General features: G+C 33.6%; 2 protein-coding genes and 1 non-coding gene across 3 annotated transcripts; 2 read left to right on the top strand and 1 right to left on the bottom strand.

Annotated features, from left to right (window-relative positions):
* Window positions 1-9415: 9415 nt before the first annotated feature.
* Window positions 9416-9488, top strand: TRNAR-ACG (transfer RNA arginine (anticodon ACG)). Its single transcript has one exon. It is a non-coding gene; the product is annotated as a tRNA-Arg (tRNA).
* A 10538-nt stretch (window positions 9489-20026) lies between these two features.
* On the top strand, window positions 20027-21076 carry Tango11 (Transport and Golgi organization 11). Its single transcript, XM_962731.5, has 3 exons — window positions 20027-20166; window positions 20237-20450; window positions 20494-21076. Exons 2-3 carry the CDS (start codon window positions 20237-20239, stop codon window positions 20928-20930), a joined length of 651 nt encoding a protein of 216 aa, XP_967824.1. The 5' UTR covers window positions 20027-20166; the 3' UTR covers window positions 20931-21076.
* bys (by S6) lies at window positions 21003-22531 on the bottom strand. The gene is made up of 3 exons (XM_962810.4): window positions 22311-22531; window positions 21794-22265; window positions 21003-21748 (listed from the first exon to the last, which is right to left on the bottom strand). Exons 1-3 carry the CDS (start codon window positions 22443-22445, stop codon window positions 21090-21092), a joined length of 1266 nt encoding a protein of 421 aa, XP_967903.1. The 5' UTR covers window positions 22446-22531; the 3' UTR covers window positions 21003-21089.
* Window positions 22532-22660: the final 129 nt, after the last annotated feature.

Here is a 22660-nt window from a genome sequence, read left to right as displayed (position 1 = left end):
TTTGCGGCAGTTGCAAGATTAATGACTCTTGTGAAGTCGTGACTTTTGCAAGTCGTGCTGAATATTTTTGTTTGTCGTTTGATTAGTGTAAGGGTCCGATGTTAACGACATGGGCGGAGCGGACGCCACTGGCTGTCCGGTGCAGGCGTCGCAGCCACGCGCCCATCTTCTGTGTGTGAAGTGTGTACACGAACTTAATGAGGGATTTTATGTGCATTACTCTTGCCTTACTGACTCTGACATCGAGTCTATTCATCGTGTAGTTTGTCGTTATTTTTGTGCGGGAGTGTACGTAGACAAGTCGCGCTGAGATATGGATTTTAGATTGTGTATCAAAAAGTGTGGAATTATAAAAGGTTCATCTCGAAAGCTTCACTAACAGGAACCAGGAGGACAATAATTATAGACTGAAAGAAGCCATCTCTTTGTGAGCTTCTGGAGCTGACACGAGTCATCAGAGCAGGCGGGGGCGTCCTCCGCCAGGGGCACAATTGCTTTATATGTTTCGGAAGGAAGCGGGGGCATGGTGCGCTATACGCCTCACTTTACGCACGATATCACTCTTACCACAAGTTGAAGACAAGATTTCACTTACACGACTTGAAAAAATTTAAGCGACACAAGGCGAATTTTTTATATTACGACAAAACTATTCGTGAAAGTGAAACTTTGTTGACTCCAACTTATGTAAAATGACCCGAGGAATCGATTGGCGTTGAGAAAATTGCCAAATTCCTAATAATTTTTTAGTTATGAATTTTTTAAAAATTTATTTATTTTTGCTTTTATTTGCAATTTGCTCGAAAATTATTTGTCGGAGAGCAATAATCTTTTTTGAAAAAAATAGATCATCAAAAGAGCTTTCTAATGATAATACACTTCATGGGGTTATTTCTTATATCTCTAGAGTTATTGCTTGACAAATGTTCCGGGTACCCAAAATTGACAAAAATTGCGACGAAAATTGAAAAAATCGAACATATAGACTTTTTTTGGACTTTTAACAACTCTATAAGGCATATACAAGTCCTAAAAACTATGATAGAACGAGTTTTAAAAAAAATTTTTTTTCACTATCTTGAAGGTAAGTGTTATTATTACTCAGGAAATTTTAGCAAAAAAAATCAAATTTTTAAATTTTATGAAAAGTTCGTATAATACAGAAAATGAGCCGCTGAATTCAATGGAACGAACCGCATTGCTCTACGACTTTTGGTTTTTGAGTTAAGAATTTTTTTTTGGATAAAATTTTCCACTATGACAAATGGCTACCCAAAATTTAGGCAAAAAATTTTAAATTTTTAATTCTTGTGAAAAATTGATATAATATGTAAAATAAGCCGTAGAAGTCAATCGAACAAACCGCAATGCTCTACGACTTTAAGTTTTTGAGTTATGAATTTTTTTGTTGGATAAAATTTTCCACTATGACAAATGGCTACCCTAAATTTAGGCAAAAAATTTTAAATTTTAAATTTTTGTGAAAAATTGATATAATATGTAAATTAAGCCGTAGAAGTCAATCGAACAAACCGCAATGCTCTACGACTTTTAGTTTTTGAGTTATGAATTTTTTTGTTGGATAAAATTTTCCACTATGACAAATGGCTACCCTAAATTTAGGCAAAAAATTTTAAATTTTTAATTCTTGTGAAAAATCGATATAATATGTAAAATGAGCCGTAGAATTCAATCGAACAAACCTCAATGCTCTACGACTTTTAGTTTTTTTTATGAATTTTTTTAGTGAAAAACTTTGATCGCCTCTGTAGCCGGAATCGTTGCCCGGAGCGGCTCCGGGTTTAATCGAAAAAATAGAGAAAATTAAGCGTTATCAGATGGTTTTCTGTTTGTTGCTCTAAGTCTTACAGTTTCCGAGAAAAACGCAAAAAAAGGTTTTCATTTTCACTTTTTTTCAATTTTCAACCGCCAATTACGGCGAAACTATTAGAGTTATCGAGAAACGGAAAAATTGAGGACAACCGGAATAAAAAACTCTACAAAATGGCATAGGACTCAAAGCGATATCTCGCAAAAAGAATTTCAATTTTCAATCGCCGATTACGGCCAAACTAAAAGAGCTAGGAGAAAACTTTTTTTCCCATCGTAAAGAGCACATCAAAATCTATAAGATAGGATAAGTTTTATTCGATTCTGAGACACTTTTAAAATTGACCATTTTTAAGGGGGGGGTGTTAACTTTTTTTTAATTTTTTTTATTTTCCCAATTACGACTAAACTATTTGAAAAAGTGGAACTGTTTTGATCCTTACCCATGCAAAATGATCCGGGGAATCGATTGGCATCGAAAAAATTGGTAAATTCCCAATAGTTTTTTAGTTATGAATTTTTTTAAATTTTACCAATTTTTGCATTTATCTGCAATTTGCTCAAAAACAATTAGTCGGAAAACATTATTTTTTTTTGAAAAAAATAGATAATTCAAAGAGCTTTCCAACGATAATAAACTTCATGGGGTTATCTCTGATAGTTCTGGAGCTATTGCTCGACAAATGTTCCGGGTACCCAAAATCGACAAAAATTGCGACGAAAATTGAAAAAATCAAACATCAATAAATCGAACATATAAACTTTTTTTGGACTTTTAACAACTCTAGAGAGTTGTAAAGGCATGTATAAATACGAAAAAATATGATAGAACGAATTTGAAAAAAAAATAATTTTTTCATTTTCTTGAAGGTGTTATTGAAATTTTAGCAAAAAAAATCAAATTTTTAAATCTCATGAAAAGTTCGTATAATACAGAAAATGAGCCGCTGAATTTAATGGAACAAACCGCATTCCTCTACGACTTTTAGTTTTTGAGTTATGATTTATTTAAATTAATAATTTGGCGCATCCACCATTTTTCTTCTTGTAAAAATAAACTTTGAAATAAGTTCTGAAGTAAACTGGTGTAGTGAATTGTTTTAATCCTTGCCTATGCAAAATGATCCGGGGAGTCGATTGGCATCGAAAAAATTGCCAAATTCTCAATAGTTTTTTAGTTATGAATTTTTTAAAATTTTAATTATTTTTTCTTTTATTTGCAATTTTCTCGAAAACTATTAGTCGGAGAACAATATTTTTTTTTGAAAAAAATAGATAATTCAAAGAGCTTTTCAACGCTAATTTACATTATGGGGTTATCTTTAATAATTCTGGAGTTATTGCTCGATAAATGTTCCGGAATCGACCAAAATTGCGACAAAAATTGGAAAAATCAAACATAAAAAAATCAAACATTTGGACCTTTTTGGACTTTTAACAACTCGAATGGGTTGTAACCACATAGAAAAGTCCATAAATCTTTGCAAGAATGACTTTAGAAAAAAAATTTGGTGGTGATAACTGATATGCCTTCTTTGACCCTTAAAATTTTAAGCAAAAAAATTCAAAACTTTTAATCTTGTAAAAATTTAGTAATAATACGTAAAATGAGGCGAAGAACAAATAAAATACAATTTTTTATTTGCGAGCGAGCTTTTGTGGTGTCCTGGCACCCCGAGCTCTCGCAACTTACAGTGAGCCAACTGGCCGTATATATCCCAAACAATAATCCCCATGGTGTGTGACGAATAAACACATTATGCATTTTACTATTTATGATGGTGCGACAGTTTTTATGATCTAAAGCTCGAAGGCACGCGACTTGCTCTCAACCGGCGACTTTTTCAACCTTACATAAATCCCATTGTTCGGTATAAATATTGCGGCGATTTCCAGGAAACTCCCTCTTTATATAGTCGTCTCTAAGTCTGGGACACTATCATTCGAATCTTCGCATTGTATGATAATTTCGACTCGAAGACAATAATCCTGAACTGTAGAAGCCCCGAAAAAATCCCGAGTAAAGTCGGTGGCAAGTCCCGTTACTGCGTAATCACATAAATAATTAAAATAGCATCAGGAGCGGTTCGTATCAATCGAATCGCTGATGATGGGAAGAATATCGGCCGATAAATAAGACCCCCGATAGCATCACAGCGGCTGTAAAAACAATCGGATTGGCAAAGGTTAGCTCCGATGCATAAAAACGGTGTTTATAATGCCATTGTCCTGCTGATGTGACGCCGATGCTGAAGATAACCCCAAGTGCCTGACGAGCTTCGCATTCCGCGAGCTTTCGCTACCTGTGATAAGCCTCGCTTATCAATTTGTCGGGCTTTTCCGCGCGAGGACGAGTCCCACATATTTCACCGACGTCTTGTCCATTTATTGCAGAGTTTCACTACATCACGGGACAATATATAACACGATATAAAGAACCAGTCTAGTAAATTAATACCATACATTCACCAGTTATTTATATCTTTCGTGTGTTGGCAATATGTTACATGTATTAATCCAATAAATAAATATGACTGCCATAAATCGCCCCGTTCGTTCTTCCAAGCCGAGAAAAAACCAGATATAATTTATAATCCAATTAAGTGGGTCTTGGACCGAACAAAAGACCGAGGTATAACAATGTGATGGCGGATCAACAACTAAACAACTACATAATGGACAAATTTTGATCGATTTTTAACTGTTTTTGTGCGACTTGAAAACCTGATTTCGTACCCAAAGCTCGTTATCCTGACGCAAAATTAGCAAAAATATCGACCGAGGCACTGACCACAGTCCAAAAATAATACAAAACCCAAAAAAATTACAATAAATACTCTATTTATTTCGAAGCATATTTTAAAAACTGGTATTTTTTTTAATGTTTGTGTCTAGAATTCTAGTTCAAGTCCAATCTTTTTTATAAATATGTCAAATAATCCGAATATTTTTTCGTACAACTTGCCACTTTTCCTAATAATGTAAATGAGTAACTACATAACTGACGGAGTTTCCAAACAGAACCTAAGAAATGAATAATAAAATAATATTAAAGTGTTCAACTGCGGAAGCTCAGAAACATTTCTTATAATAAAACCTAACATTTGAAAGTTTTAAAATTATACTCGGAATGTGGTAAGAAACTGTCAACTTGGAATCACAAGTAATACCGAGGTCATTTAATAAAGTCTAATTTTTTCTAAGGCACCGTTTTAACGAAAAAATAATACTGAAGATTTTAAGAATTAACTAATTTTTCTTACGTGTGTTATTGAAAAATGTAGAAGTTTAATTTAACAATGTTTTAATCCTACTGAATTTTTTTAAATCATTTGCGTACAGAAGGCAATATTGATGTGAAAAGATCACAGTATTATTATTACGCAATTTTTTTAGTTGAATAACACTGAAAAATTTTTATTATGTCGAAGACTAGAAAAACCTGAATAGAAAGTATCAGCCTGTGCTTGGTAATTTTTTCCAGGCTTTTTCTTGAAATTTTTTAACTTCTAATAAAGCTAGAGTTTTAAAATTTTTTGTATGATCCAAATTGACTATTCTGAGTTTAACCATATTATTTTCAAAACAACTGAGTTTCTGGGAGTACCAGAAACTTGCGTCAACTTTAAAATTTTAAATAATAACCAACCATTTTTATTGCATTTTTGAGTTCATTTTCTCAAATTTTTTATTTTTATGGTTAATTTAAAACATTCATAATCTTTTTGTGCCAAGTGAATAATTTTTTTTGTACTCGATAAACCTTCTAGATTTTTTAAATTGCTAATTTTCAAAATTCAAAGCTAGTATGATTTTTTTAAATGATTATTAAAAAAACGGCTATAACTCAGTTTTTTCACATAGAATGACCTAATTTTTTTAACGGCAATCAAAAGAACATTGACATTTATGGTTATTTTTATCAACACGCCCTATACCTATCTCTTACAGTTTTTGAAATAATTACGAAAAATGGATTTTATGTACTTTGTAATTTCATCGTTAATCAAGTAGGCTTTGCAAAATGGTGAACAATTATTGTCAAACTTCAACATTTTATTTGGTTTTTAGATAATAAGCAGTAGAACAATAATATTTAATTATGGCCTGCCACCGAATTTTCAACTTTTTGAATAAAAATGGTAGACAAATAAAAATTTCTTTTGATTAATAGCACAATTTCATCGTGTTTTTCGATTAAAAATTAAAATATTAAAAAAGTCAGTGCATTAAAAAAGAGTTTTGTTATGATTATTATATTATGATTATGATGTAAATACTAACAACTAAGTATATTTTACTTAGTTTAAAAAAACGAATTCAAAAATTTAATAAAATTAAGTAAAATTTCAATTTTTCAATTTAGTTCGATTTAGATTGTATAGTCAATTTAAAAACTCTAGTCTAGGTACTGTAATGCATTTTTTTATTTATTTATTATTAAAAACTGGGCGCCAACGACTTTTTTCTAAAAGTTGGAAAAGAACTTATTTGCCGCTGTTATCCTGCTTTACACTACATAAGAGTGCCTTTTTGACTAGCTTTTATACAGTGGGAGTGGAGAGGTTCGATTTCAATTAAACACAGGTGATTGAAAAGAGAAATTTTATTCAGTAACCAGAACAATAGTAACAACTGAAAAACAAGTAACTTTTACAAACACCTTTAAACTTGGACCTAGTGAACCCTAGCTCTTGGAGAAGAGGTTCTCCAAGGGAAAAATTAAGGGAAAAAGTCTCGTCGGTTGTATTTCCTGAAGAGGTCCAGGAAATGATACCATGGAAGAAGTCATTATCATTATTATTTAAACGATCCTCGAAAGCTTATTACATATGATATCTATCTGATTTGCGATTTTTTGTTTCTCCAACCGAATTCAACAGGTGTTGCATCTTGAATCATTGATTTGACATAGACTACTTTTGCATTATTCAGTGTCACCAACTTAATTTCAGAGTCAAGCTTTTCGATTTTCGAAAGTTGGAAAAATGAGAGCTGAGACAATAAATTTCTATTTGAATTGAGTGTCTTCCCGTCTCGGCCTTTGGAGTGGATCCTTGTATATGTACGTGTTTGATATTCAGGCATAATAGTCGGTCCATTGTAGTCCGATTTGTCCGTGGCCGAGCGAGTAAGTTATTTCAAACACAATAGTTCATTAGTTTATCGAATCAGATCGGACCAGTCATTAATCTTACCTGCCTGTAGTTGACCAAGCAGTCTTTCAGAATGCGATTCGATCATCCTCAGACAAATATCGATACGAAACCACAACAGCAAATTTCGAAAAAAAACACACCCGAGTGTGGGTCAGTGGCGTGCGTCCGTCCAGACGTTCATTCCATCTAATCTCTTTTCAATTTTAGATTACATTGAGATAATTAATTGTCCGACAATCCGGGCCTGGTTTTTTCAAACCACAAACCCACACTCGCCCATAATAGAATGCATTGTTCCTATATAACAGCCATTTTAAATTCACAAGACCGAACTATTAGTGTTATTGATGATCTGACCGGAGTATTGATTGATGAATCCCTTCACAAGTCGGCCCTCGACCGAAAATGCATACTTTGGGCGCAATTGAATCGTCAAAAACTCCTTGGTCATTGCCGATTTTTGCGATTTTTCACCTGGGATGTGTGCGTGTTGCGTTTGATGTCTGATGGGGGTTGTGGGGGAGTATCGATTGCCCCGCCCCCCTGCTGCGATGTGTCTCCATGGAGACCGCGACACTGCTGTGGGGGACCACAGCAAAACGCCGCCACCGCCACGACAAGCTCAGACACGACGACACTGCCTCAAGTGAAATGGACACAAAAGTGAAATTAAACAGGGATGGGCTTTATTTTTAGACGAGGAAATCGACGCTGGGAGCTATTTATACACACAATCTATTTTTTTTTGTTCCTAGTTCCGATTTTCAAATCAGTTTGATTAAAAAACGGGAACAAATACGGAATTTTCTGATAATAAAACTTCCATGTCCCCAACTTTTCCAAGTGACATTATTTCACCGTAAAAATATACCTACATACGTTTTCCACGAAGGTTCTAGAAAGAAATGTCAAAAACGAACAATTTTTTTTTATGGAAAATTAACCACTTCACAGTTTTCTCGACAAAATTTTTCTTAAAAAAAATATTTTGAGTAGTTTTTTTGCATAGTATCATGACTGAAAAAACTTCATTATTGCTTTTCAACTCAGATCAAATCAGAAGTTTCTCAATATTTTTTGTTGTTCATTGTTTTTTTCTTTGTTTTGGTTTGATGTTGATCGTTTTATTTCTACATATTTCAATTTTTGAGTAGTTAATATTCACACTAAGGAAACTAGAGAAAAACTATTAGAAAATTATTTTTTTCTTCACAATTTCGGAGGATAACGGTTTGTATTATTTTAGACAAAACACAAAATTGACAAAATAGTAAATAAGGTGATTCAAGGTCTTCAAAATTTTTTCTTAAATGCAACTATTTTTTTATTGCGTCAGGACATTATAAAGGGTGTAAGTTTATTAAAACAAGTATTGTGGACTTTACATACGCTTATAAATAAACAAGATTTGTCGAGTATTTTTTAGGATTTGATGAATAAATAGTAACCCTGTGGTGATATACAGGGTTATTCTGTTAGAGATACCTATATTTTTACTGTATCTCAAAAACTACCTAAGTATTTATATTTGTTTATTATTGTTAATAACATTTTCTGTAACAAACGACGCCTATGATTTTTTGGAAAAAATTACGTAAAAAATTGTCTCTAGCTTCAAAAAAAAAATTGTTTAGCTCATATATTGCATCAACATAATTGTAGTACAATAATTAAATTCAGGATTAAGTTAAGTAACTGGCAACTAAAGTTAACTAAACGCTAAGAATAAATAAATTACTAAATAAATAATTAAACAATTTGTGCTAGACACAAACTTTTGGTGGACATTTTTTCGAAAATAGTGATGTTATTCTTGCACAAAACAGCATACAAACATTATTTGTTTCAGTGATTTTTGAGTGATAACTGATAACTTGTTAGTTTTTGATTTAGAGTAAAAAAACTTTTCACAGACTCACCCTGTATACCACTGAAGTTCAGTATGTAGTACATTTTTTAACATTTTTTTTTATTATTTAGTGAGCCTAGGACATCATATTACATAGTGTTGTATAATAATAAGTGAAAACATTTCCAATATAATAAAACTTTTCAAATAATACCCTTGCCTATATCGAGCTTTTTGGCCTTTTAATCTCATATAGTATAATTGCTGTGGAAATCAAATTATAAAATTATTCGTTTAGTTTAGTTTGGTTTTTTAGTTATTCATACAATTAAAAAAAAAACTACATTGCATTTTTTTTTGAATAATCAATTTATTTAGCATTAATTTAATAGTATTAAATAATGATATACAACTGTCATCAGATAATTCAAACTCTTGGTAATAAGGTATATAATTCAGTGTAAACATAAGTTGACATAAAACTGAATAAATTTGAATAATTAATTAAACTTGCTGTTCTAATTTATTCAACTTTCACTGTATCTCAGCTTGATTCATTGGATATGACACGTCAACAGGCCCTGTGGCGCAACGGATAACGCGTCTGACTACGGATCAGAAGATTCCAGGTTCGAATCCTGGCAGGGTCGCACATTTTTTTTTCTTTTTTTACTTTTAATAAAAATACTATTACACCATTCAAAGAATAATTCAGGATAAATGCATCTGGTGGCAACTAGCACTTTATTTTTAATTAGTATGGACTAGCAGTCTTTCTGAAAAATTTCATATTTATGGAATTTAAAGTATTAATGGTGCGTTTTCGGCTTGTAATATTAATTTTGGAAGTGAAATATAATGAAATTTCGGTAAATTTGTTCGGTGTTTAATCGCATCGCGTGTCTGCTAGCCACCCGTTCGGTCTTCGTAGTCATGCACCGTCTATCAAGCAAGTCTTTCACCTGGACAGGTGTGTATCAAGCCGCCTGATTGGTAAGCCTGCGGCAGCTAATCCCCGATTGGTCGTCAGTCTTTTGTCTTACATTGCCACCATGATGTGGGGCGTTCTTCGGTTGTTTTCCAGCATGAAACAAGGCATCGTCTCGCACCACATTTATATTTCGTGGGGCACTTGTAAAAAGTAGCGAAAGTAAAACCGCAACTGTTGATGAATGCAGCAGCAGCAGCAGCACCAGGGCCAAGACTTCGCCCCCGCAGACGCCCCTTCGCGATAGCAGATGTTCTCGGCACGTATTGTTGTTTCCCCGCGGGAGAGCATTGTCGTGCCCCCTAGCACACCTCTTCTTTACACCATCCACCACCGGACTCTTCTCGCAGAAAGGAACTGATTCTAATCCATCAAAATTTCGCATCCGGGATGCGGCCACAGATACCATTATGCTGAACGAATCGCGGAAATTGACGATGATGGCCTTTATTGTATACAGTTTTGCCAAATTTATTACCGGAACCTGTCAACAGCTATTTTGCGACAAAGCGAAGAGAATTTTTGATAACAAGTTTTCCTCTCTACCTATTCTAGTCATTAGTCATTAGTAGTCATTACATTTTTTGATCAATAATGACTAGATTACAATGTTCTGCGACGGTTGGTGGCGAGTTTGGTGGTAAAAAAGTAAAAAAGACAGTAACTTGGAGTTCTGAACTAATTAGTTGGCTTACAATTATTATCAGGTACTCGTAAAAATTGGGTGAATAGGGTTCAAAATATTTTAAAAGCTACAGTGTTTACAGAAACTGCTGAAAATTTTTGCCGTACATATTGTTGTAAATAATTTGTGCAAAAAGCTTGTAACTTTTTTCAGAGGTGGCAAGGGAGGTAACTATTGCCACACCCAAAAGTAAAATTTAATTTAATTCTTAGAAACTTTTGTCCTTGAAACCAACATAACACAAAATCCAAGAAACCTAGAAATTCCTAGAAATCCTAAAAATTTTAGAAACCAAAAAATAGGAGAATAAATCAACAGTAATGTTAAAACACGAAATGCTTCTATTAAGATTTTTTGGATTTAAGTTATTTCTTCTAAACTGCTAAGAATTAATGTCTTAGATTTATCGAGTTTAAACATTTTTTTTACAATTAAAAGAATTAGGATTCTAGAAAACTCTTTAATTTAGAGGTTTTTATGAAACTGTAGAAGTTTGTCGTTTTAGAAACTACATAGAATAATTCGGAAAAAAATAAGAATATTATTATTTTAATTTTTAATTAATACTAGTTAATGATAAAGGTCTCATCTGTATTTTGAGATTAATGGTTTCTAAGAATTCTAAGGCTGACTTCTTTGCTGGAAGATACAAAAGTTTCATAGAAAACATACACCTACCTGTGATTATTTTTTATGTTGTTGAAGATTTTTTTTGAACTTTTTTTTACACACATATCTCTGTTTTTTCAGTAATTTATCACGTAACTTTGAAATTTTGAATTTTGAATACAGAGTCTTTAAAAAGACCAAGCTTCCAGAAAATAATATATTAATAGATAAGTGATGAACGAGAAAATTTTTTTCTTTAAATTGAAAAATCCAAAAAAAATTACGTAACATTTAGCAATCAGTTTTTTCAATAAATAAATAGCGTATTTTTTTTATTCACCTAGTATATAGATTATAATATTAAATTATAAATAAAAAATGCAAACATTCGGGTTTTTTCAATTCAAAAATAAAACAATATTTCTACTACTTTTTTCTTCTACTACTTTCAGTTCACTTTCATAAAAACCATTGTGGTGGAATTGACTAACCTGTTACCATGACAACTCATATAAAACTTTATGTTAAGGGTACCCAATTTCCACCACAATGGTTTTTATGAAAATGAACCGAATGTACATGTTTTTATTACACTTTTATTCAATAACATTTAACAGGAGTATCTATTTAAAACAATTTCGAAGCAACAGTCTTTGCCTCTTTTGGCATTTACTAACTGATTCTTAAAGACATAATACATTTTTGAAAGTTTAAAACACAACAAACAAACTCCACTCAATTTTGCATTTTTGTTTTATTTTGCTTTTTTAACTGTTATCCACGTGAAATGTCTCTTCATTCAGTTTCGTCATTTGGGTGCTAAGTATACTTACTTTATTTTTTGTCGATATTTTTTTAATAAAATACAAGTCTTATACAATACTACAGTGCGTTCAAAAGGTCTTTAGATCAACTCTGGCTGTGAAATTTTGAACGTAGGTGTGTTGATTTCTTACGATTACTACATACGAAAATACTAGAGAAAATCGCAAGTAGCGTATTTGACACTTCAACAAAATAAAACCATAATCTATCAAAAACAATAAAAATCTGTCAATTCCACAGCAAGAGTTGATCTAAAGACTTTTTGAACGCACAGTACTATCATTACACAACTGTGAACAAAAAAGTGGGACAAGTCATGAAGCAGATTTTCGATAAAATTTAGTTGATTAAAACTGGTTTTGATCTAAAATTTTTAATTTTGACATTATTTCTCAAAAAAAAATCCAAAGTAGTCAAAGCGATTATGGTCACATTAGCAATAGAAACAATAAATAGAAATAGAAAGCTTTGTACTAATCAAGAGCAAGATAAAAATGTTCAATTATTTAATTTCTAATTATGTAAACCATGATTAGAATTTCTATCGCCTAGAAAACATGTTACACCAGCGAAAAAAAAATTGTCTCATTTTTTTTTGACCACAACTGTATCCAAATAAAGGTATAGTCGGTCGATTATATTTTTTTAATTATATTTCTACCAATAAAACATTACATTTTTAATTGGTTTTAATGCCAAAAGTCGGTTTTAGTAGATGAAAATTGGTAATACCTAGAAGAAAGAAAACAAACTGTAATATACTAATTGTTTTCGAATCGGAAATCGATCGTGCGGTGAAATTACGACGATCGGCCTGAAATAAATTGAAATCATCTCGCAGAATTCAAAACGCCATGTTGTTTCTCGCGTGTTGTATCGCATTAAATAATCCCGAACAAATTAAAGCGAACCAATTTTTTCCGTGTCAGCACCGTCCATTCAAGCCCGACATTTAAAATGGGCTTTTTTTTAATTAAAATAAATATTTCTGACATTCTCTCCAACACAGGCATTATTAATCGTCATCACTCGTCGAAACCGTCGATGATTTTTTGCAGACCACCAAAATTCCGCCGCCTCATTGTCTACCAACACCTGAACTTCATCTATCAAAAAAAAAAACACAGTCCGAAATCGCATCTTTGATTAGCAGAGGGTGGTGTCACACACCTGACAGCCATTTCAATGACAATGGGGTTGATTTGGGGGCGGTCCCCCTTTCCGTCACTATCATGAAGAATTTACCACTGAAACCCTCTCCAAAGGCCAAGACATGGACGTGACAGCGCTGAAAATAAAACATGGTGCGATCGTGGCGCCCTTATCTCGACTCACCATCGGAGGACTGATATATTTCGAGAAAAAAAATATTGGAACAAAAGAAATAAAACGTTTGTCATATTTTTTACGGTTTTCATATTTCACTGCGGCCGTATAGGTAGGTATATGGGTTTTTTTGGTATGTTTTGAATAATTTTGAATAATTTTATTCGAGAGCTGGTTTGTTTTCTCGGTAGAGGATCGTAAATTATGACCCTCGAATTGGTCGGAATCATTTTTAATAGATGTTTTACTGTCATTCCAAACGCACAAAGAGCGCTGAAACGGCCCTTTGTTTGCACAAGAAAAATTTTCTGGGCTATTTACACCCAAATAACCACACTATTTTCTAGTGTAAATTTTTTTTTTGAATAAGAAACATTATAACTGTGGCAAATTTCAGTACTCTCTGTAAGTAAATCTAGTGTAATGTTCGTAATCATTTTTTATACAGTAAAACCTCTCAACAACGGACACCGACCTTTAATTGTCCGTTGTGGAGAGGTGTCCTCTTATGAGAGGTGGAAATCGTAATGTAGGTTTTATTACGTTCCTACAAAATGTCCGTTGTGAAGAGGTGTCCGTTATTCGGAGATGTCCGTTAAAGAAGATTTTACTGTTTAGATAGCCAAAAAATGTTCTGATGTACTTCTTGAGTGTACAACTGTACCAAAGCATTGAGTTCTAGTGTGGTTACGGTGTGAAAATGATTTAACATAAAGGCATAAATTGATATATTCAAATGTTTATTAAAAAAAACACACAAAAACACAAAAAATTAAAATTATATACCTACTACCTTTTTAATAAAAATATGTATTGGTATAATATGTACATAAGTCAGTGAAACCGTACATGATTTTTTATACAGTGGAACTCAGTTATAACGAACCAGGTTTTCAACGAACGCTTACGTTGTAGGAAAGAATAAACATTTCCGACATTTCAGAAAGATTCCAAAAGTGATAAAACCAAGAAAACTGTTAAAATGTTAAGTACAACCAAAAATAAGTAAATAAATATAATATTTACCATGTTATCATGACAAAATTATAGAACCAAGTATTTTGTGCCTAAACTATGTGCCTTACAAAATACAAAATAATTTGTACATCATCAAGTATTTCAAAAGTGTGGTTATTTTTCAAAAATATTTTTTTTAAATTCTTGTTGTAAAGTTATAAAAAAAATATATATCAAGTGGGACCCTTTTTAATAGAAAATTGTGACTTTTTGTTTAATAATTTTGTTTATAAACTAGTGTTTGCAACGATTTTTGAATTTTTTTATAGTTTTTATTCCACTAATTTGATTTGTAAATTTTTCGCAAAGAAAAACATCCAAGGTTACAACCACTTCGGCCAAGTTAGAAAAACCTTTGTAATGAGTTCGGAACGCAACTTTAATTATTTATTAAAAAAACACGGTTTATAAACCAAATTATTGAACTAGAAGTCATTTTTAAGGTATATTTGTTCACTAAAAAATTACTGTAGTATGATGTAATTTTTTTAATAACTAAAAACCAAAAAAAATTAAAAAAAAATATTTTTAAAAAATTATCACATTTTCAAAGTACTGGATAATGTCTTAATTGTTTTTTTCGGTACATAATTTAAACACAAAACCCTTAGTTCTATATTTTTGCCCAACCCTGTATGTATACCAATGTAATTAAGTGTTAATACTTTACTTTCTGTATCTAATTCAAATTTTAGGACTTATTTAGTTTGAAAATTGCTCTACAAGGACGACGAACAAATTCTGAAGTCCTGTTCGTTATAAGCGAGTTCTACTGTAGATTAAAAGATGAATAAAGTTCTTATAATTGAAACAGTAACTTATTTAATTCTGAAATATTTTCCAAAGTACTGTCTTTTCTCACTTTATAAAACCTAGAAAAATGACTTTTTGTAACGTAATTTGAAAATTATAAAAGCCATTTTGACTGTTCCATTACCCTTAAAATATAAAATATCTGTTGTTCAAAAACTTGTACTTATGTGCAGTCTTTAATAAGATAAGATTATTGGATATTGTGCCGTTATATTTTACACTATAAATTAAAAATATCATTTAAAAGTGTAAAAAATGCGTGAAAGTGTAAAAAAAGTAATTTTTTTTTCTTTAACTTCGACACTATTAACCCCGTGTCAGATTGCTTTTTAGTTTTGAAATTTTTTTACTGTGATGATTTTGAATTTTTTAACCGGCTCAAAATTTTTGAGATTGTTGTTCACACTGCGTGTCAGAGCTTGACCGTGCGTTTGATTTATTTTACGACCCCGGTTTATTTCTTTTTGGTAACAATCGTAAACCGTTTCTTCAATAAAACCCTTCCTGTGTTAGCCGGTCAGGTATTTGGGTATTTTCGGTGGTTTAATCCACGCCAATCGAGATAAGTGTGATCGGTTACTCGAAAGATGACCTACCTGATACGAAAATCTATTTAGCAAGATCTCGGCACGACAAAAGAAATGCCTCAAATAACAAACATCCATCCGGACACCTTGAATATAGCCTGCCAAGATAAGCATCTCGTGTTCGAAAAGCTAATCTGGAGTTGATTTTTTTGAGGACGTGATGCGAACTTTTATTAACAAAGAGGATAATTCTTTTGTACAACTTGCGGTCGTACAGTCAAGTGTTTTGTTGACACAGGAATTGTTCGGGGGTTGTTAGTGGCACGTGCCTGATGAGTAGCTATTCACTGAAATTCGAGGACGAGCGACAATGGGGCGCAATTAAGCCAACTCTGATACGTAATCGCTTATCACCTGATTATCGTCTGCGACGGCGGGAGGGCGATATTGAGGGTCTGCAATTTTTTTAGCAATTTTTCCGCCATTATCTCGGTCTAGACGGGAATTGTGATTGATATTGAAGATTCCGTGTTGTTTGCACGAAAGCTTCGCTGGAAATTTCTCACAGTTTTCTATTGTTCCAAAACACAAGTCGCTGGTATTACAGGTGTCAGGAGTGATGAGAGATAAATTGTTTTAAAGAAGACGCTTTCTCGGAATCGCCTCCATTTGTTCCGTCGATGTAGACGGATCGGCGGCGAGAAAAAACAAAGAGAGGATTTTTCTAAGCAGTGGCGGAACAGAAACACTTTGTAAACCACTTTTACAGAATAAATTCGAAACCGCCAAGTGGAACGGGGATTTTGTCATGCATTTTTAAAATGATTGGAGCAACTGAGACACCATCATTATTTAGTCAATATTCAGAAGAAATGGAAGTACCAAGTATTGTCTTTCCAGAATTCTAGCCTGTAAATAAGAATTAGTGACGACATTTTTTATATTTTTTTACTTTTGACCTTAAAAAAGTAAGTGTGCTGTTGTCATTTAATCTATTGTTTTGAAACAGCAACTCACAAGTAACTCACTACAGTCCATTCAAAATTTTTAGCAACAATAAAAAAAGAATAAAATAAAAAAATACTATATTATATTTCTTGTTAAAAGAAAATTTACAGGTTGTAGAAGGTATATCACCACCAAACTAAAAAAAATACATTATTGTATTTTTTCCACAAAATTTCGTTAATAACCGAAATTTTATCAAATTGGTCCAAAAATGAACTTCATCAAGTTTCACTGGACTTATGCAACTTGTCTCTAAATAAAATTTTATTAAAATTAAAGCAAAAAAACACGAAGATTAGTAAAAAATAATGCTATTTTCTCTTTTTTCAAACTTTCGTATATGTTTTTTGTCCTAAATTCTGGCTCCTTTTTGTTGTTTTGTTGTTGTTAAAACAGCGAAAATTTGTCTATTTTAAGTTTTTATAAAAGCGTTTACGTAAATAAATCAAAACTGATGTTATTTAGTTTGATTTTTAAAAAATCACCCCAAAAATTAAAGGAAAATTTTGATTAAAAAATGGTCTTAATTTTTACCTTTTCAAGCTCTTATTAAGCACAGTTTTTAATCTCCTAAGATTGACGATTATTTTTGAGTAAGTATAAGTGAAATCAAAATAACTTACTGCAGTTCATTCAAAATTTATAGCAGGTAACAAAAAAGAAAAATAAATAAAAAAAATAATAAACAAAGTCAGCTAAATACAAATACGTATTTTTTGTTAAAAGAAAATTTACAATGCATTATAGCAATTACTAAACAAAGAAAAAAAATTACACTATTATATGTTTTTAAACCCGTATCTAAAAAAATTATGTGTCATTCATTAAATAGATGTTATTTTAACATGTCTCACAGAACACTGAGCAAAATTTTATTAAAATTAAACCAAAAAAACACAAGTTTTGGCTGAAAATGAAGCAATTATTGTTTTTTCGAGCTTTGGAATACTTTTTTGTGTTATATTTTGTAAAAGAAAAGGAAAAATCTTCATTAATTGAATGAATTAAAGACATTTAAATAAATTGAAATTGCTGTCAAAAATAAACCGATAAATTTGTCGAGAATTGTTTTTTCAAGCTCTTAAGCGCAGTTTTGAACTAAATTCTTAAGTTTTTGTAAATAATACATGTATTTTTTAACGATTTACTAATCGTAGCAAGATTTTTGTCGAACCTAACAAAAAGTGCACTGTATCAAGTCTAAAATAGTGTTGTTGCTGAATTTTTTGGGTGTTTAAGAACACTTTTTGAAGTTAACATTTTTTTATTAGCAAATTAGATTAAAATTAATTTTATTTAGCTTGCTTCAATCGATTTATTTTACAAAATTAAAAATTTCCACGGTTTTTACAGTGATATAATACACAAATTTTGTAGAATTTTTTTTCATATTGCTTTCTTTAGTGCATACTTTGCTGGATTTACGATTAAATTGCTTATGTAGATAGATAAATAAATTGTCGGAAATCATTTAATGATTTTATCATTTTTATCATTTTTATTTTAAATAATTTAATTTAACAAAACACTCTATTATTATTATTCCAAAGTTCGCTTGTTATGAGAATTGAATTAATGTTAACACCAGTTTGAAAATATGTAAATATTAATATAACATAATTAAAAATCTATACTTCAGTTCGAATAAAAAGGTAATACATTGAGTAAATACTTTATTTTATTTTAATTTATTACTTTATTTTTCTGTGAAAGCTTCCAGTGTTTTGACCATTAAAACAACACTTTTCTCGTTTATTCTAGTATGTCAGGTAATAGTCTTCTCAATTTTCTCAAATCGTGGGTTTCTGTAGAATGTAGACCCATCCTCTGTCGAAGTTCTTTTGCCACCTGTTGGCTGGCCCACCGCCCAAATTAGTATCATTGTATTCAAATGGAAGCCTCCAAGTGGAGCATATGCCCGCCAAAACTACATTATCTCGTACAAAAGCCGTCGGTATTTAATCGTGCCGCCTAATTATTCGAATTTTATCGACCGGTCTTCGCATCGTCATTCATTGCCATCGTTTATATCGACAGCCTTAATCCTCGTAATCCATTCATGACTGTTTACTCCGCTTCGAAATTAAAAACTGCCCCTCTCGATCTGATTTTAATTAAATTATTTGACGGACGTGTTTGTTAGTTCAGGCTTTAGGCCCGGATTTCGCCGGGGTGTTACACAAGGGGTGTGTGATAGATCGTCACATTAAAGAGTTATTAAGGCGACCTTTGCTGTTTTCCCGGCCGAATAATGAATTCTAAACCAAATCTAATCTCGTTCTTATAACCATATTCCGACTAATGAAACTGCCCCGAATCGAATTATCTCTAATCTGGATCGATCACACCGCCCCATACGATTTATTTTTAATTAAAGCGCGGCATTGCTTCTGCACCGCACTGTACAAAAGAAAAAATTCTACCTCCGGGTGGAGCGCTACCGTTTATTAAAATTCCACGTGCGAAATTTATTAAAACAATCAACGCTGTTTGATACCTAGCAATTAAAACAATGCATCATCGCGTGTAATAACAAGGCCCTCTTATTAAACACACCCATTTAATTGTTGCATTTTTAAGACACGCTGTATACTAATTAACACCGACTTGTTTTAATATTGCTTCAGCGGTTTAATGAAATAATCCCCGTGTTGCGATACATTTTAATAAACATCCCCAGGGTGACAACAACCCCTTTCTTATTTTTAGACCAGAGAAGACGTAAATCGAGGCGCAGATAATAAATTGAGGCATTTTTACACGAACGTCTTTACAGCAATTTATGACTACGCCACTGAGGTCCAAGGGCGCGCCACGGGGGCTCCGATATTACGCTCGGACGTCCACTATTCAATTTACTCATAAGTGAATTGTCATTTGTTTTTATCGGCGCAGATAAATTAAGGGGGCCAGAAATTGATCTTTTTATTTATACGAACACAAAGGCCAAAATCTTAACCATTGAATAAAGACTTGGAAGCACACCAATGTCGCCAAAAATTAGAGGTCAAAACGACTTAACCCACATTAAAAAAAGCAATTAACTACACTTGTTGACCGAATTAAATTATTTTCAAAAATTCTAAGGTGTATGTTTGGTTGCCTATATAGACACAACTTTTTGTATCAGTTAGATAATTCGACTTTTGTGATTAAAAATTCCAAAAAATTTAAATGCATTGTTGCAATTCTACTATAAACTGAAATAAAACATACTTATTTTGTAATTTCCGAAATAAAGCAAAAAAGATTTTTTTTGCAAATATAATCAGGGTATTGGCAGTCCCACTTTGGTTGGGCGCTTGAATTTTTACATAAGCTTTTTTGCCCTTAAGTACAGATTCAATAATTTTTTTTAAATGTTTTTTTTTTCAAAACTGCGCCAATTTCAAATTCTCAGGGATTTTAGCCGCTTGGTATCGCCATCGACCGTCAAGTGTCAAATTCAAAATGTCGGATCGGCTTTGGTTATAATCGCTGATAAAAATAGCATTATTTGGCTATAAATAGCGTTATCACACCAGTAAAAGGTAGAAATTTATTGCCCGTGCTTGTCGGGGCCCCGCCCAGTCACAATTCGCCAAAAATCCGTATTTTTAGATGTCAGCGAGCACAAGTCCGTCGCATTACACCGAAGACGCCTTCGTGACAGATGCCAACTTCAAAGTGGAAATTAATCAAAAAATGAAAGTTCCCGACAAGATCAGCTTCAACACGGACTTGAACGGGGCCACACAGCCCCCGTGGAACCGCGACAACATCAACATGCAAGTCCCTGAGCGAATCCTCGTCGTGGGGCAACATCAGCACATTGGTGAGTTGTTTAGGTTATTTGGTGCGTCTGACTAGGATTCTAGGGACAAGGGCGCCCCCACGCGAAATTGTCTTTGACAACTCGATCCTTCCCCCAGAACCGTACCCCGGGGATGTGCGGGTTGCGACCCCGCCCAGGACTTTGACTCTGGACAAGTACCCCTTTCCCACTCTTGAGGAGATGGAGGACCCGGAACTGAACCAGATTCCGGTGGTTAAACCAAAGAAAAAACAGGCGTTTGATGATTCGGATTTGAATCTGACGATACGCGAGACTACGCCCCCGATCGGGGGCAGCGGCGAGAGGCTGACGGCCGCCGAAGAGGTGCTGCACCTCAGGCGGCAAATGGCGAAGCTCAACAGACGTGTGATGGCCTTAGAATTAGAAAACTTGAGCCGGCTCCAAAAGGAGAAGTTTCTAGTTGGTTTTGGAGTCGCTTATTTGTTGTTGAAAGTCATTATTTGGATGAATAGAGATTAGGGAGCACTAGTTTATCCCTAAGTTAGGAACAAATCGTATTGACGTTAATTAGTTCTGGTTTAAGTAACATAATTTTCCTAATTTTTCCAAGTTTTTATTAATAGTCTTGTTGTAACCGATTTTTTTCAATATAATTATCACAATTATGTAACCATTAATTTAGTCAAAGTCCATTTTTGGTTCGGCGGTTTCAGCGTCTCGACATTTCGCATTTTGAATTTCTCTTCTGATCTCTGGTGTGATAGCGTGGTGGTTTTGCTTCTTTAATAATTCTAATAAACTGTCCCTTTGCTCGCTTGAAATATCAGCTTTGTATCTTTGTACAAATGTCAGGAAAGCCTGATGCCACAAAACGGGTAATTCCCTGGAATCTCGCTCGAATCTCAAAAAGTGGAACACAACTGCGTCCACAACACGATACGGCAACGCGTATCTTTTATCGAAGAAAATACGCAAAAAAATCGAATTGGCGCCGGTGTAATCCATTTCCGCGATTTTCAAAATCGCGGCAGAAGAATGCAAAATAGGAATAGAGTTTCTTGCGACAACTGAGCCTATTATAATAGCTTCCCTGAGCGTACAATCGCCACTTTCAAGCAGTGGTAGGAGAATTCCCTTCATGAAGCCCCCAGGTTTGAACAGGGCTTTCCTCAAGGCTTGATATAAGTGGAAATTGAGTCGCTTGTATTCGGCCAAGTCGTCGCGAATTCGGGGCAACAAAACCAAATTATAGAACCTCTGAGCCATTTTTTCCTTGAGGTTTGAGGCGAAAATACGGGTGGCTTGGTACATGGCAGCAGCTGACCAACTTGGCGGATCTAAAACTTAATTAACCGCTGGGCATCAACAATGATTTTAATTACCCGTGATGTATAAGATTTGTTCCCAATTCCGCAAGTTGGGGATGATTTTGAACGCTTTCGGCAACTTGCCGCTCCTATATTTCCGCAAAACATCCCTCACCCCTTGATACATTTGTTCCACCCGTGGGTCCAACTCCTGCATTTTGACCGAGCCTTCCTCGCTAAAATGCGTCTTAACTTCGGTAAACTTCTCGGCCAAAATATCCCCCAAAGTGCGTCTCGGGGCCGGATTGCTACTCATGAACTTCTCTAAAGCTTTCTCATCCTCTTCATTGATTTCAATGTTTTCGTAAAACGTGTCCGGTTCGAGGGTGTCTTCCTCTTCCGGTTCGGAGTCATCGTCCCCCAGTTTGGACACTTTAAACTTGCTTGAACTTGCCTCGGACGGCGTGGGGCCGAAACTTGAGTCCAGCTCGCGTTGCTGCTCTCGGGCGGCTGAGAGAATCTTCCGCGAGAGGTTCGAGTCCACAAACTGGAATTTTTTATTGGTTTTAGACAATCATAAAGCGATACAAACTTGTTCATCGTCGTCTTGTCTTAGACGGATTTTGTTGCGGTTTTTCGACTTGGCAAACTTCGCGTCCTCGATGTCCTGGTCCAGGGGCACCTTGGTGCCCATCTGAGACGGCTTCAGGCGCTTTGCTTTGCCCATTATCCCTATTTGTTTACCACACGTGTCTTCAAACTATCTGGACGTAACCTAAAAGGACTTGTCAGAGGTTTGGGTTGGCGACATTGGCAATTTAAAATTAAATTGGAAAACAGCAGCATTAAGTACGAGATTGGGTCAAATCGGGTAAAATATTTTGCAAAATTAATTTTCTAAAAATTCGCTTTTTAAACTATTGCGCTATTAGTTTAAAATTC

This window comes from Tribolium castaneum, chromosome 5 (assembly GCF_031307605.1).
Source record: "Tribolium castaneum strain GA2 chromosome 5, icTriCast1.1, whole genome shotgun sequence".
Classification (NCBI taxonomy): Eukaryota; Metazoa; Arthropoda; class Insecta; order Coleoptera; family Tenebrionidae; genus Tribolium; species Tribolium castaneum.
Note: the sequence above shows the minus strand (reverse complement) of the source record. Positions and strands in the feature narration are given on the sequence as shown.

Coding starts and splice junctions, on each gene's coding strand:
- Tango11 (XM_962731.5), top strand. CDS start 20,237: ATGTCAGCGAGCACAAGTCCGTCGCATTACACCGAAGACGCCTTCGTG. Junction 20,451..20,493: donor GGGGCAACATCAGCACATTG/GTGAGTTGTTTA, acceptor CTAGGATTCTAG/GGACAAGGGCGCCCCCACGC.
- bys (XM_962810.4), bottom strand. CDS start 22,445: ATGGGCAAAGCAAAGCGCCTGAAGCCGTCTCAGATGGGCACCAAGGTG. Junction 22,266..22,310: donor GACAAGACGACGATGAACAA/GTTTGTATCGCT, acceptor AAAAAATTCCAG/TTTGTGGACTCGAACCTCTC. Junction 21,749..21,793: donor ACAAATCTTATACATCACGG/GTAATTAAAATC, acceptor ATTAAGTTTTAG/ATCCGCCAAGTTGGTCAGCT.